Raw genomic sequence first — 16,888 nt, forward strand, 5'->3', positions numbered from 1 at the left:
CATATCCTCAAACTACAGTTCTCCTGGGCCTTGTTTCCCTGGTCTTACACTCTGGAAGGCAGGATGTTTTCACTGGTAGTCCGGTAGACTCGGTTTGATTGGGAACTAAAATTTGTTACATTTTCAGCTGGTGTGGTTCACTTTCACACTGCCTTGTGTCAAACAATTCAAACTAATTGAAAAACATGTTTGCCTCTTCACCTGTGGCGGCGCTGTACCAGCAACTACTGAAGAAAACGGCACAAAAACCTCCAAAGAAGACATGGGCGCAACTTCCTTCAAAAATGAACAAAAATGAAGTACCGTCAGATTTGTAGGATTTCTATTTTGTCTCTAGCTAAAGACCACGAGCCATTACTCCTACTGGCACTAAACTAGAGCGTTATTTTGGTTGGATTTACCCAGAATGCTCTGCTCTGTAGTGTACTCGGTCTCCGGTAACTTGGCATTCACATATGCATTCAGACCGCATCGGTGTTCAGTTCAACCGAACAGAGACCACGGTTTTTGACAGGCCAGAGTTCGCTCTTCTGGTTTGCATCAGAGTTGGATTACACATTCCCATCTTCCCACGAGAAGCGGACTTTCTAGGTAAACGAACAAGAGCTGGTGTGAATGCAACCTAAATGTCTAAACTGCCTCACTAGTATGCAGTCAAGCTGTACACAGTCAGGTGTGCTGAAGCAGAGATTAATCTAACAGTTGCAAGACCCCGGCCCTTGAGGACTGGAGTCCGAGACTATTGTCTTAAAGAATCCTGACCTATTGTGGCTTGCAAAGTACTAGCATGGGTTCAATATTTATTAAATGGAAGAAAATATAGGTGACTTTTGAAAATAATTGACTGCTCCAGATTTTATTTAAGGTAAATTCACACCACACTTCATACTTCTGCAAGGCAACGTAAAGACAACCCATCTGCAGCATTGCTCTCCCACTATGTCTCTTTAAGTGAACCCCCGCCCACCCCACCTCCACCTGACCTGCCCACCAGTAAGAGATGTGTGGGCTGATTCTGTATAGAAGTCCAGCTAGGTGTAACCTTTACTGCCCTGTGGCACCTCACTGGGATGCAGGCCTCTGGGCTCAGTGTGAACTCCTGAACTTCTTCCAAAAGAACAGATAGGAGTAGTGGAAACAAGTCAGAGAGTGGGAAGGAAAGCGCAAGAGTGCTACCGGACAATTAGCCCCCCGAGGAGCACAGTAGGGTGGTCCCGCCCCTCCCGGAGCCGGAGTACACTGTGAGCGAGTGTCAGTGACTCTCAGCTAAGTGTGGCGAACCGAAGTCAGAGCGAGACGGTGTGTGTTTGTGTGTGTGTGTGTGTGTGTGTTTATGTGTGCGCGGGGGCGCGTGCGATGCAGGCCCTCGTCACGTTTTGCATTCGCACGCCCGGTGGGCGTTGTTCTGAAATGAGACGGTGTGTCTGGTGCCCACGGGCGTCAATACGACCCTTTTCTATTATTCAGAGCTGATTACGGCTCCAAATTATACCAAGGTGAATACTTTTTAATGAGCTCTGAAACAGAACGGAGAAAGTTTGTCAGCTTTTTTTGTGTGTTTGTCTGAGAGAGGCTGGAGGGGAAAATTGCAGCGTATTTGCAGGAGTTATTTGATTAGCGCGGTAATATGCGAAGAGCAGGCTGCAGCACACGTGAGCACAGAATTCAAAACTACGTGTGTGTGTTATGTAATGAAACATTCTGTTTATGTTTTCCCTTTTTGCCGTGAACTTTCTGCATGTTCCACTTGAGATTAGTGTGTCTAAACGCATTTAAATGCAGGTAAATTACCATGTTTTTTTAGTAGCATTTACATTTTCTAAAGGATTTGAACGTATAGAAATAAAAAATATTATTCGTCCAAATGGTATTTCATGCGCTTGTGTAGGTGTGTGTACCAGCGAATTGCTCATACTGCCTGGAGCAAGGCTGATCGACGTGCGAACCTGGTCGAGCTCGCTCACAGTTATGTGTTTGAACATTGATGGCTGGTCAGAGCGCTGCCCCAGAAACCCCCGGGGCCAGCAGGCAGGACAGGCGGGTCACGGCAGGGCAGAGTGCACGTGGTTTTTATAATTTTTCACTGCGCCCTTGAGCTCGTCAAAAAAACAAAACAAAAAAAAAAAACACAACAGATGCTGCACTGACGGCAGAAGGTGGCCAGAGAGAAAGGGAGCTTGATGGAAAATCCGGCAGAAATGGAAAGACAGACTTCTCTGGGAGTTGATGTTTTTCTGCACTAGTTTCTTCAATCAGCCAGTCAGCTAATCAATAAGTATTTATTTATTGTGCACTTGTGACACAGAACCAGTTTCTTATGTTGGACAAAAGCAGGAGGTAATGAGAAACAAGCAACTACAATGGAGAAACATCCAAACACATTAAAATGTAAGCTAAGAAAGAAAACCAGAAATCTCTACTTTAAAGAAAATATATTGAGTTGAAGAACTGAGGAAGTTATGATGGTGGTGATGATGGTGATGATGATGATAATGATGATGATAGGGTGCTAATGGTCAACACAAAACCTCAAATAAATATGGGTTTTAGATTTACATTTTACTCAGATAACTGGTATTTTAAAAAATGTTTAATTATGACAATAAAACAAGAATATATAAGTCAGTCTAAATATACAAAACATACCGATTGCAGTTGCTCAAAATGAATATAAAGTCAAATTAACTTAGGGTGATAGTAATTGTTATCATTAATTCTTGATAAGCATCAGCTAAAAGCTAAATAAAAACAGATTAATCTGAAGTTTGCTTTAATAAACATCAGCAGACTCTATTGCCCTCTGGAGTTTAGGAAGGGTATTACACAGGCTAGGTTAAGTAGCATAGAGTTGGTATAATAAAATATGTATTTTCAGAATTAGGATAAGTTATAAATTGGGATTCATCCAGCTCAAGAAATGAAATTATGCATTATTAGTAATGAGTAACAAGAACTGGATGAGATTTTTGCTACTTTTTTAGCTAATTTGCAAAACTAAGAATCTTCTTTTTTTCAAATAGCGTCAAGTTATTTTTGAAGAAGCCAAGTGTCCATATTTTGTAGTGTTTATGCTTGTGTAACTTTAACATGGTGCTAATGTTGCCAAAATTGTCTAATAAGATGCTCTGAAGCAGATGCTAACGTTAGCACTGTTAGCAGGGTGTTCTCAGGGTTCTGCAAAACGATTCTTCTCTGTCACTGTTTTCTTTTTGTTTCCAAACAGTCACCACACAAATAAAAGTTTAAAAGTAGTGAAGGGGTTTTGCTAATGCTAACGCTTTTGAAGTTCAGTACTATTAGCCCAATTCAGACTCTGTCTCTGCTTCCTTTCTTTCTTTAAAAAGAAACCTCAAACAGACAGTCACTTTCTGAGTTGAACTCCATTTATTGAGACAGACTTCTGTTTGAGGAAAAACTGTGATTTGATTATAACATAAGCCCTTGAAATCCATTTTGTTAGATTTTTTGAGGTCCATATTTTAGAATCGAAGTTCAGTGGCTTACAAAAAATACACAATGATTAAAATGACTTTTGGTAGAAAGATTTCTTAAGGCCCTGTGTAAGAGTTTTTAATCTTTTCTGCTTATAACAGCAACACCAACTGCATCACAGCAAACGTTGACCCTGGGATGAATTATTCAAGATCTCGCTTTGCTGATCTGCTGAGCAATACATCGCTCAAACTAAGTAGTTCGAATCTGCTCGACGCTCACTAATGGCCTACATATTTTATCATGTATGATTATGGCCAGCCGGGAAAAAAATGTGGAGAAAAATGGTGTGGCTGTTTTCCCAAGTTTTTTTTAAATACAATTAAAGAAAATGCTGCCTGGTATTCTGACAAGATCCACTCATTTAACTGATTATGGATTTTCCTGATTATGGCTGATGAGATTCGCTGCTCTAATGATTGTCTGGAATTACAACAATAGACCTCCAGGGGTTGAGAGCCACTGATTGTAGCCGTCTACATGCAGTAAAAACCATGCTGCATAACTCAGACATATTGTAGATCTCGGACTGGTGCTTATCATCCTGAGGCTGACAAGCGTGACAGTATGGAGAGTTTGTAGATTGTTAGTCAGACCTCCCTTCAACAGCTCTTTATATATTTTCCATAGTTAGCTTTTTTATAGAACCTGAATAAGTTAAATTATTTTAAAACTACTATTATTCTACCATCCCCTGTAAGTCAGAAACATTTGTAATTTAAAATAAATAGAAAATATTATGCTGAGATATGGATGCGACAAAATGACAATTTCATGGAGAATTAATAGGTTTTTAAATTAAAAATAGACAAAACAATGGATATTGATCTTGTGGATAGCCAGAATTTCAGCCGTGTTATGGACCAAGTCTTTCACATGCATGCTTTTTATGAGCTGTGCATTTTTGGATAGCTTTCAACACAATACACCGCCATACAGTTATGAAATGGACCTCTGGTTAAATGTGAGCAAATTACTTTTTTACCCTAAAAGGTAAGGTCGTGGTGACTGCAGTGGTTTTGTACGTATCTGTGCTGTTAGGGGCACTTTGCACATACATCTCTGGAGGTGATAATGATAATGGGGCAGAGATTTTGCCGCCTGACACATTTAAACAGAAGTCGAGCTATATGGATGACTACTCTTGTTAATGAGGGTAAATACTTATCAATATAGCCTTGGTAGCTAGTTTTTAAGATAACAGGTGTTTATAATAGTCTTGGGAACTCCTTCAAATTTGCAAGATGTAGGTTTAAAATAACTATTCGAGTATTTTAGTTTGGTAGTTTGGATATTTTCTATACTTCTCAAACAACTAAACTTGCCACCGTCGCATTCGAGCGTGTCTCTGCCGCTGCCGCCGCAAACCAAAAGCACAGATGGTCCCGCTGTTCGATCAGCTCACCGCCGGCCCATCCGGTTTCATCTGGCCCTGTGCTCCTCCTCCAGTGCTTTTCCCTGGGTTCGGGCAGGTGTTTGGCCCGCAGACAGAGCCCAAATCAGATCCATTTCATCTGTAATCAGCTGGAGCCCCTGAGCACTGATGGAAGAGATCAGAGCTCCGATCAAAGAATTATAAAGCCGGCCACGCCTGGCCAGCCGACCGTAACAAGAAGAACAAGGCGGGTTGAAGTGCAGCCAGGGGAAGGAGCGGGGGCAAACTAGCCTACGCCACAGTGCTGACGTGGGGGGGGATGAAAGGAGAGAAGATGGAAATTTTAAAGGCTTACAGGGTCTCCTAGGAGTGAGACATAAAAGAAGCTGAGAGAGGCAGTGAGGAAGGCTGAGATATAACAATGTCAGCTCTCCTGGGGTTTATTTTTCCTGCTTTTTTATTGTTTTATTAAGACGTAAAAGACCAATAGAGTTGACTATTGTAATTTTTCCTCCGCTATAAATTACAACTGATGCTTTACGAAGCTTGTACGAATTCGTTTTAGTGAACCGTTTGTTAATTGCTTGCACGCACACACGCAGGAAATAAATCGCCCGGCCGCATGAAAATTGATGTGCGTCGCACACATTGATGATGGACGCTTTAGAGGAGGTTTCAAACTGTTTGCAGATGACAGAAACAAACTATTGGGTGTATCAGAGGGGCGCTGCATCTGTCACAATCACGCTCTCTTTTGCATTCATCTTCTACAGTCAGACCCCGGCTTTGATTCTCCAGTCTTTCATCTGTGCCAGCTCGACACCAGCAGACCACACAATCTGCCGGCAAACACACAAGGTCACAAGCAGGCAGGCCTTTAATGTCAGCTGGTCAGCATGAGGCTATTCATTTGCCCCCTTTATGTGGCGATCTGCCTCGCCAGATTTCTGGTGTGTGACGGTGCTTTAAAATACGCTACGAGGCTACGAATTTAAGGACACAGTCTTTTTGTGTTTATACTTCAAAATTGGTGGGAAAAAAACAAACATTGGAATTGGAATCTGGAAAAGTATCTCAGTTTAAGTCAAGTCAAGTAGTCAGAAACAAAGCAGTTCAAAACACTTTATATCATAAATGCACCATGCGGTCACCAATTGTGAAACAAGCAATAAGCGTTACGTTTTGTCAATTCCGTCATTAAAATCATCAACAAACATAAAATATGTTGGTCAATGTTCCATATGCTAATAATCAGAGGGTTTTGAGCCTTGATTTAAAGGAACTCCTCTGTTTTGCTGATGTTTTTTCCAGATTTGTGGTGCATAGAATCTGAATGCTGCTTCTCCATGTTTGGTTCTGGATCAGTTGCTGCTGTCTGACTTTTTAGGCAGACCTGTGAAGACACTGTTGCAGTAACCAATGCGACTAAAGACAAACGCATGGATGAGTTCCTCTAGATCCTGGTGAAACATGACTAAACCTGCAAATGTTCTTCAGGTGATAAAAGTCCGACTTTGTAACTGTCTTTATGTGGCTCTGAAGGTTCAGGTCCAAGTTCATCACCACACCCAGATTTCAGGCCTGGTCATTGGTTTCTAGATGTAACAGCTGAAGTTGCGTGCTGACTCTAGACCGTTCCTGTTTGGGATCAAAGATAATAACTTCAGTTTTGCTTTTCTTTTAACGCAAGAAAACGTATTTATATATAGCTTTACACAGTTTTGCCACGTTTCAGTCTCCACCAGTATTTTTGTACCAGCACTCTGATGGTGTGGGATGTTTTTTTTTTTTTTTCCACCGTAAGTGGAGTGCTCATGTCGCCTCCATTAGCTTGTTGCTTTAAATGGAAAAAACACGCACACAGCAACAGCTCTGTAGGAACAGTTAAAGAGGGGGCAAAAAAAGCATCTTACTTTCCTCCAGTTTCATGCACGGCCCTAGAGATCCATATGAATAAATGAAAGGAAATAACAAGAAAATGCTGAGGCCCATGTTGACTTCCCTTCACTTGAAATCCCTCATGTCATCAATTTTTAAAAGAAGCTCTGTAACAAGATAGTTTTCTAGTCCAGCATCGGAGGTGCTTTGCTCCGGACTTGAACCGGCAACCTTTAAATCCGTACGTTGACGCATCGCCAGACAGCAAGCACACTCTCACACATTTGTATTCGAGGCACCTAGCCGGGGCTTTCATAAAACTCTTTCAGCTCTGATTTGAATCTTCAAAAATGAATTTTGATGGACCTCCAAGTTTTTAAAGGTTGATCTCTAACCAGAAGCTCTCGGCTGTGAAATTCATCGAACGGACTGCGTCACCTCTCGAGGCGCCTCTGTTGGTTCGCAGGCTCTCAGATAACATTTTGAACCTTTCAGAATGCATTTGAATCGTGGAAATGAAAACGGATGAACTGAGGTCACAAATTATCATTTTGCAATCAATCTTTCCATGAGGAAGAAGATTAGGTTTTAGACAATTTGTCACAAGTGCTCCGTTTGATAGCTTTTAAAAAACTGGACTGTGCTACAAATTAAACTTGTCTTTATCGGCTCCTTTTTTTTTTTTTCTTTTTAGTTTCAGCTGACATTTACTGCCAGTATGAAGGAGATAAACACTACAATTACAAACTGCTAACATCTCAAACAGCACTGATATTTTTATTTAACTTTTCTATTTGATTCCCCCTAAAATTACTATGATTGACAACTTTAGCAATTTATTCTGGCTTTCTAGTAGTCCTTTTTTTAGTTTTTCCAAAGACACTCATCTCACAGTAGCCTCTTTTGTTAAGGGCATTCTGAAATTGAGCTAATTTCCCCTAGATGGTGTCAGTTCTTGCCAGTATTAACTAGTAAGAGGTGTACAAAGTTCTTATTAAGTCTGACAAAAGTTTAGCATTTCTGTATTTTTTTCTAGTGTCCTTCCTCCCTTCCTTGCTTGTGTCTTTCCTTCTTTGCTTTCTTTCTTTTCCAGTCTGCACATTCTTTCTTCCATCCTTGTTTACTTCCTTCCTCCCTTTCTTCCTTGTGTACTTCTTCCACATTCAGATGAACAGTTCTTAGTATGCTTTGTTTTTGTTTTTTATATAACCTAAGTCAAGTATAATTAGCTACGATTAGTTGTTAGCATTCAGCTAATGGACAAAGAGAGTGGGAGTTTAGGAGCGGCACTCCTTTAGTTCCAGCACCAGAGCTGTCTGTGTTTTTCATGACTAACATTTTCAAAGCAGACAAATTAAGCAAGTTGTTGTGTTGAAGTCTTTTGCCATCCAGCTGACTGGCAGCATACATCAACAGATGGGTAAGGGACAGTGCTTTGATACTTTTTGCTAACGCTAGTGATAAGACCAGGCATTTTCCTGTCATAAAAACGTATTTTAAAAGCATCAGTATGACAGAAAATATTAGTGGTTTTTAGATTTTGTCAATGGTTTGGTATTGGGTGACCAAAACCGAGTCTTCTCCTAGAGCTAATGATGCTAACACAGAAAGCTTATAGCAGCTAGCTTGTGTCTCATTTCAGTATTTCAACTTAGCATGCTAAAATGCTAATATTTATCAGTGCCAGCAAACTAAAATCTAGGTTTACATATTAGTGAACAGATAAGAAGGGTTTGACTTGACTGAATAAGAGTACGTAGATAAATGTAATTTTTTAAAGCATTTTGAGACTCAGGTTTTGCTTTCAAAGCAAACCGAAGAGGAAGATGGAAACTAATCTGGAGACAACTTGTTGTGAAAGCTAACTGCACAGTTGGAAAAGCCCCCAAAAGTATTTTTATTTTACTCACTCATGTGTGCTGGAATGAAAAATAAATAAATAGACCTAAGAAAAACATGCATTGCTAGCCTTAATTTAGCTGCTAGCCACAGGAGTTCTGTCTGGACCGCTTCATTGGACCAGTAACCCATCCTGGAGCGGCCAGCACTCAGCTGACATTTTTACAAGATTTTACCACTGTGAACAGTTTTTAATTATCATGTCATCATAGCATTTATTGTTTTTCTGTAACTTTTACCAACTTATTGGAGTTTTATTGGTGGATCATAAGTGCTTAGGTAGAGTTTGTGTGTGTGACGCAACACACATAAATCGAACGTCTCTTTTAGCCCTGTGATGGAACCTGCACAGGTACAGCAAACCTGAATAGGAATAAGTAGATACAGATACGAGACTTTTTAATCATTTCAGGGAATCCCTACCACTAATGAACAGTCTTCATTCAAGATGCTGCTCTGTTTTGCGTCCTTCTGGTTACGGAAACCCACTGTGAATAGTTGAAAATCACCTTTGGTCGTCTTCGGAAACCCAACGCACATCCGACCATTAATGCAGCAATGCAGCTCCGGCTTTTCCTTTTTGTGATGATTTCAAAGTGAGGAGAACACACCATAAAAGTCCTTGAGGAGCTCTCAAACCCTTTTGTCCTGGAGGTGTGAAATTGTTTGATCCTGCTTGTTTGGTTCAGCTGAAACGGGCTTTGTGTGTTGCGGGGAGCTTTCATTGGTGTGCGCATTTCAAAACGCGACTGGAGCAATAAAAGGCGGGAGGGGAAGGGAGAGGATACACATGGAGCTGTGAGGGAGCGGTAGGAAGGTAGGAAGGAAGGAAGAGCGCTGAGCTTCTGTGATTGTTAAGGGTAGATGAAGGGTGGGGAGGGGTAGCTGTCCGAGTGCATCCTGTCGTTCTGTGATTGAAAGTGTGTGTGCATTATTGAGGGCAGTTGCAGGTTAATGGACATTAAGTGTGTCCTGGTGTGATGTTCCGAGTGGAAGGGGATGTTAAATCCGCCCAGGCTCTATGTAACCCGCCAAAGGTCAGAGGTGGAGGTGAAAAGGCGAACAAAGCCTGGAAAGACTAACAATCAGCAGTGACTGCAGCAGAGGACCCTGTCTGTTAGTTTCCGTGTGCTTGTCTCTACGTGTTTGGCTTCCAGGAAAGGTGAGGGACAGGAAGGCAGCAACAGAAACCAGACTGACATAGCAGCAATATAAAAAAAACAAAAAAAAAAACAAGGAGAAACAGACGACAGACAGATTGGGGTTGAAAACGTTCATCTCTTCCCGTTTTTTCCTTCCTTAACATCCGCTCGCTTAGAAACAATCCTGCGTCGCTTCTCCCCCTACAGGGATTCATCTGATCTCCAAACACGTGCCGACGCCGAACACACGCACAGCCAGAACCCACACGTGCTTTACACGAAGTGACAGAGGCGCGCAGGAGCCTCCGCGGCCTAATCAGAACATGTGGCCTATTTCTCTGTATGTTTTAATGAGCCCTCCATTGTGGAGTGGTGGAAGAAATTATTAGGCTGTTGTGTCTCGGCTCATTAGTTAAACCAGCCTCACCAACAACACCAGCAGCTAAGAGATGACTCGGATTGCGCCTGCGGAGTCATGCGACACCGCAGGACCTTAAAGAGGCCGCGGTGACAGACGGAGCAACTGTCTTAATTTGGTCTTCGGGGAAAAGCAAGACTCAATTCATCTTCCTATGACACGGCGAGGGGATTATATGTGCTGGCTCGATGGAAAGAAACCGAAAAATTCATCACAGGCTCCCCTGTTGCCCATAAAGTTCCTCGCAGATCTGCCTTGATGATTCAGTGAACGGTTTTATTTGCAAAGCGGTGTCAAATAAGGAGAGGCAATCCAAAAATGCTACTGCAGGTAGTTATTTGGTCTTATTGTTAATAGCTCAATTTCGTCTCCGCCGACGGCGGCGTCGCGCTGTTAGGGACGCTAAATCGTTCAGAATGAAGTGCAGAATTTACCAATACACTGTGGCGTATTTCTCTCAAAGAAACACCCCCGCCTCCAGTGTACAACCTGAGCAGGGAGCCATTATTATAGCGCCTTATATAAACACTCACAACCTTTCAATATTTCCACATTTTTTCATGTTAGTGTTTGTGGTGGGAGTTAATTGCAGGATCTGTAATTAAGCCATCGGAAAGAGTCACATTTTAATTGAAAACTATATATAGTCAAAATAAGCATCTTGATTTGAAAACCCCTTTTGCTGCTATTATTCAATAAATAGACATAGGAGCTCAACAACAAAGATATTTATTGTTTTTTATGTTTTATTTAAGCTATTCAACCATCAGATTGGTGGAAAGTGCTTATTCTACTCACTCAGTTTTCAAGTGTTTCAGGAACTCGAGATAAAACTAATTTGAAAAAAATACTTCTTTAGAAATGTGGATATTGCCGTCATTACTGCTGCATGTTTAGCATTGACATGCTATCTTAGCTTCACCGACTAACAGGCTAACTCCTTTTAGCACAACTTAAGTCTTTCCCAGTGTCACATTGGGTCAATTTTTGAAGCAAAATTTAGCCCCAAGTGAGGCAAGAGAAGCGTCTTTGTTACCCATCACTGTTATTTCTGCGGATGTGACTTTGTGCGTCAGACTTACGGTCATACCAGAAACAAATGAAAACGAAGGTTCTGGCAGAAACTTTTGTATATATAAAAAAAAAAAGTAGTGGAAATGAACATGTTAACACCACAGCTAAAACTACAGACGTTTTTGTTCCTTCTTGGGATTTATATGTGGTAGACCAACACAATATGTTACTTATTAGCACAGAGGATAGAAAATTGTTTTGTTTTTTTACAAAAAAAATCTGAAATCTGCAAACTGCATTCATCCCACTTTACTCTGATCCCCTTTATAAAGTTAAGTGCAGCCAATTGCCTTAAGAAGTCACTTAGTTAGTGAATCCAGTTTTCCTTTCTCAGTACCTTTCTAAACTCACACTCAGTTAAGAAAAGTTATGGATCATAGTAGTGAGTAAACATGCAGACAAACATCCATTTCTAGAAAGTACAAAGGCCGAAGTGGGCATGATGAGGTCTAGAGTTTTTCTGCAGACAAAACTTTTACTTTGCCCTGGAGCATTAGCATGCCGCTTCTTCACATGATCTACCCCTCCGGAAGACCTCCACGCTTTATTAGGTCCCTGCGTTAAGGCGAAGCAGCAGATGAAGAGGGAGGAGGCTTTTTCCTTCTCTTTGAACATCTTTTCCATCTCTCTGCTTTTCTCATCCCTTCACCGCTGCGTCTTCTCAATCCGTCCTCCGCTCACTCAAGCGTTTGCCCGGCAAGGCCATCAGCATCGATCCAATAAAGCTAGCAGCCCGCACTGCAAGGCTCGCAGAGCTTTCACCCAAATCCAGCGGTTTAAGCACGGTCGTTTAACGGCACGTCGACGCGATCTGATGCGGAGATGAAGAGGGGGGAGGAGGATTGGCGAGGGGAGAAAGGGAGGCTTCTCTCTCTGTCTCTTTTTTTTTGTTTTGTTTTTGTTTTAGCTCAAAAATATAATCAATACCCGCCTCACAGGTTGGACGTAGACACACAAACATGTTCGAACGCCCCCACACAACACACACACACACACACACATTTCTGAATTTCAATTAACTCCCCTGCCAATCCACCAAAGAGAGTAAATGTTTGTTTTCCAGGGTCAGAATTTAATATTCACATGTGGGAATGGACGAGGAAAAGCGGGTTGGTCGGTTCAAATCCACGTACTGATTCTGTGCTTCCTGTTTGTTTTTTTGTTTTTTTCTAGTTAAAGTCTGACGTTGTTTGCCTGTTCAAAAAGTAAAGCACCCCCTTCAGTGATCTCCTACTGTCAGAAATGTCATTTAACTTAGTGAGCAGGTGCAGAGAGAGGGGGGGAAGCTTACAGGTGGCGCGTCATGTTTAAGACATTCGTTTCCTAACTCAGGTCTGAGCAAGGTTGTTTTTCCTATACGTTTTAGGAATTTATATGCCACTATAATAGAAGAAGAATTAATTTGAAGGCTTTTTGTCTAAATTGATCTGCATCTGTGTCCCATACGTAAGCTTCTGAGACGTCCACCTCTGAGGTTTCTGCCGCAGTTTAAGTGGAAGTGAAGCAAACAGGCTTTTTCGTGCGGTGCCTCAGCACTTAAAAGTGACATTTAAAAGTGAGTTTGTCAGATAAATACAGGCTTCTCCATGAACAGTTTTGCTACTTTATACTTAGTTGCAGTCCTAAGTGGTTGCAGTGGATGGAATATTCCTCCTTTTAGGACCTCGGTGCACTTTAAACAAAGTGGTGCAATTACGAGAGATGGCTTTTTTAGAAAGTTCTTATGTGCTTTTTGAAGTCTTACGAGTTTTACGATAAAAATCTGCCGATTTGTTCTCCATGTCTTAAAAAACAGAATCGTTTTCTAAATATTTCTCAATACAACTCAACATAAGCAGCTACAGGAGTCTGTGACGTTGTATTCGGGGCGCACCGATTGCCGATTTTTATGCAGCCTGACTTCAGATTTGTGCTGGTACCAATTTGTTTTTGTCTAAAAAGCCACTAAATATTGCGACAAAAAGTGCTAAGTTGGCAACAGTGGTTTGACTATTAATAACAGGGGGGATAACAGGGCTGATTTACACACTTTTGCGGAGGTAGATAAAATAGGCAGATAAAATCGGTTTATCATGTAAGTGTCAGCTGATTGACGAGATCCAATCTCCAAAAAAAAAAAAAACGAAGGAAATTGGGGCTGATTTATCATTTCACCGCTACTTTTTGTACCCTTAAGTCTAACCAGATCTGGGTATTGCCTCCTATTTGCATTGATCCTGGTAGGGGTGTGTATTTATCGTATCGTTTATCATTTATCATGATTCATTTTGTCATGATAAGAATTTTGATTCATTGTGTCACATTAATTCCAAAAAATGATGTTTAAAAAAAACTAAATTGTCTGTATTGTCAGGATTGTTAGTTTAACTAGTTTGGCCACTGTTCAATGAAAGCATTGAACAGTGGCTAAATATCAATAAATTTTATATGATAACTCTGTGTGCAGTACAGCGGGGTCACACTGCGATTTTACGTTTTTATGGTTTTGTGTGTGTATGTATGTGGTTTCGGGAACTGATGGTCTGACGGGACACCATTCCTTGCCTCTGCACTGTCTATCTGTGCTGCCATGGTCCTCCTGAGTGTTGTGCTAAAGCTGTGGGGGTTTGGATGCAGTTGCTGTGTGCAAATTAGTGATGTATGTACTTCTTTGTGCGACTGGTGTCCTAAAGAAGCATATGGGAATGTTTTCCAAGAGCAGGATTTGTGTTTGTGGGACTATTGTCGCTCTTCCATGCAGTCATAGCCATACTGTTACCTAAAAAAGAAGTAATTCATAGCAATTCAGTGGGAAATAAAGGGCTAATTAATTATTAGGACTGAATCAGTGAGAAAATTGTGAATATTAATGCTGATTTTTTCTCTCTATTGTTAGTAATTTAACTTCCTGTCTGCTCTTACCCCACCTCCGCCTCGTCTCCCTCACAGCGCCCTGTAACAAGCCGCTCACCCCGAGCCGTCATTAGGCCGTAACGCCGCCTTCTAGCAGCACTTTTTGACATGTTCATTAGATATAAACCAATTCATTTACAACACCGTTCTATTGGATTGTCCTTGCCTCGACATTCATCTCCTGACACGTTGGCGTTTGATGCGTTGCCAGTGCCAATTAACTTTGATAACTCAGCTCTGGCTTAATATACCGCTGCTGAATTGGCCTGACAAGAGTGCAGCAATAAGCTGTTTTTTTGAGTGCCGATAGCTAGATTATCGCTCAACATGAGGGAGTGGTGGGGAGAACTTTTCCTGCGTGATTTCCCCGGCCAAAACTTCTTTGAATGTTGTAGTTTGTTTGTCTTGGCAGGGAAGCACAAACATGGAAGCGCATTACGAGTGTCCTTTCAAGCAGTTACATCCTTCACTTCTGGTTTACTCTTCTGTTGAGTTTTATAGGGTCTGTTTTAAAACAGGAGGAATTTATCTTTCTTCCCAGCTTGAATTTGTGTTCTGTCCGTCCTCTTGAAAAACGCAAATGGCGTAAAAGCCACTCCCACATAGGGGCTTCTGATATACAACCAAGGCAATAAAGGAAGTAAATAGCAGCTCCCATCTGATGTGTTGTTCTGGTCTCCGTCTGTCTACAGCAGCCCGCCGACTCGTCCGTCCCTCTGTCCATCACCGAGCGACAGGTCCAGCAAACCGGAGCTGACTCGGCAGCCATGGGTGGGACGAGGGTCTTACTCCTGATGTTGCTGGTTGGATGGGAAAGGTCAGCGGCACTCAACTGGAACCCAGTCCCTCGCAAGACCGTTCGATACCAAGGTGAGTGAGCTTACAGATGTTAAAATCTCCGCTGACTCCAATATTAGATTTATTTTGGAATTGGAGGTTTACGTTTACTCAGGCCTTGAAGGTCTTCAAAGTTTGACTTTATTCCAGTCAATGGAAAACTGACTACATGAAGACGTGCTGATTATCCCAAGGACACACACGTCTCAGTGAGCTCACATGTCATTGAAAAGTTTTGTTTTGCCTCTTATGATGACATATTAATTGTGGCATGTAGCTAATGAAAATCTCCTTTTTTTGGAGTCTGTGCTCTTCAGTTAACGATTAACCGATTACAAAATAATTACATCAATAATTGATTCATCACGATTAATCCAATTAATCGTTTCAGCCCTAATCTACATATAAAGAAGTAGTTAAATTTTTTTGAACTGGCTGCTAGTAATCATGGGTTCCTCAGACATGACATATGTGCCTGATTGTTGTGATGATCTTCAAAACATTACCTCATTAATTTACTCAGGACCTCTAAAGCTTGGTGCTTTACAACGTCAAAATTTAGCTGAATTTTGACAGAGCTCCATAAATCTTGGACGACTGGAATATAAAACCATAAAAGTTTTGTCCCTTAGACGTAAAGTGTATAGAAGCTGAGGATAACTCAAGACACAAAAGCTAGCGTAGATTCCCTCATCCCTGCTATCATATTAAAAGTTTGCGCTAAAAGAAATCAAATCGCGGGAGCGTACCCTGAGAGTTACTGGGCTGACTTATTGAATTAGGAGAATCCTCCATCTCGCCACTGGGCTGATCCATGCATCTGACTCAACACTCATAATCACACAGCGGTGTTCCATTACAGCAAACCAGGAAACTTTCTCCATTATGTCGGAGGTGGATGGTTTCAGGCCTTTGATAAAGAGGCTGGCATCGACCCTCCATAAGACAATACATCAGTCTAATCCTGCACTCCGCTGCGTTCACACTCTTTATCTCAGCCCTTCTCTGCAGCCACATTTCGGCGTTCTTTGCTGAACAATGCCAATTGTTGCAAGCTGTATAAAAAGTCCTCTTTTTTTTTTTTAATCCTTCCACAGGAGAAGTGCTGCCTTCTCTCTCTCTCTGTCTCTCTCTCCTGGGGATTAGGCAAAGAGAATGGAAAGAATATAGGGAAAAGGCTATACTTTTCTCACCTCTCTGTTGCACCTATCCCACCTTTTTATCCCGTATCTATTCCTTCTTTTTCAGCTCTCCTCTCTGTGTCTTTATGCACTTTTTCCTTTGTCTGCAGTGGCTTTTTTTTTTATTCCGAATGAACCTGAAATCCTCTCATGGCATTTTCACAGAGAGCTCCGGTTTCACCTGTACTCACAGAGCAGTGGGGTGAATTCAAAACCTTTCTCGTGCCACTACCAGCCACTCATGAAATCCTTTACTTTCTTCTTCTTTTTCTTCGTCTTTTTCCTTTTTTTTTCTTCTCACAGCCGTGTTCCTTTAGCACAAGGATTTATTTGACAGTCCTCTGCAGTGTTGTGGTTGGAGGAGAGAGAGAAAAAAGTAAAAAAGGGAATGAGAGAGATCGAGTGAGGGTGCGGGGGGGAAAACAATCAACAGGGTGTTGAGAGTTTGCGGTAAAAACTCTCCATCGTAACAAAGAAAAGTCAGCGTTGGCATACACACAGTGGGCCGGCTCTTTTTAGCCAGCGTGGACTTATAAAAACGATTGAGGCCCAGTGGGGAAAACGATGACACACTCGCTCAACGTTGCGTATGGAAGGAATCGATGCAAACACTCTACAAAGACGACAAACAGGCTACATGCATTTTGATACGGCTTAAAGTTGATCACGTGTTTGTGGTGTTATGACTAACATATTTCAA

The 16,888-nt window shown here is 41.6% G+C and overlaps 1 protein-coding gene across 3 annotated transcripts in view; it reads left to right on the top strand.

Moving 5' to 3' along the window:
- Nucleotides 1-16,888, top strand: part of sema4c (sema domain, immunoglobulin domain (Ig), transmembrane domain (TM) and short cytoplasmic domain, (semaphorin) 4C) — a 129,710-nt gene that overhangs the window by 52,988 nt on the left and 59,834 nt on the right. For all 3 annotated transcript variants that reach the window (XM_088009081.1, XM_088009080.1, XM_088009082.1), the window contains one exon: nucleotides 14,863-15,040. In XM_088009081.1, the coding sequence (XP_087865207.1) occupies nucleotides 14,938-15,040 (103 nt within the window). In that variant the 5' untranslated portion in view covers nucleotides 14,863-14,937. The remainder of the gene's footprint in view (nucleotides 1-14,862; nucleotides 15,041-16,888) is intronic.

Source organism: Poecilia mexicana, unplaced genomic scaffold (genome assembly GCF_051168715.1).
Source record: "Poecilia mexicana isolate PSO_F unplaced genomic scaffold, ASM5116871v1 scaffold_9, whole genome shotgun sequence".
Lineage (NCBI taxonomy): Eukaryota > Metazoa > Chordata > Actinopteri > Cyprinodontiformes > Poeciliidae > Poecilia > Poecilia mexicana.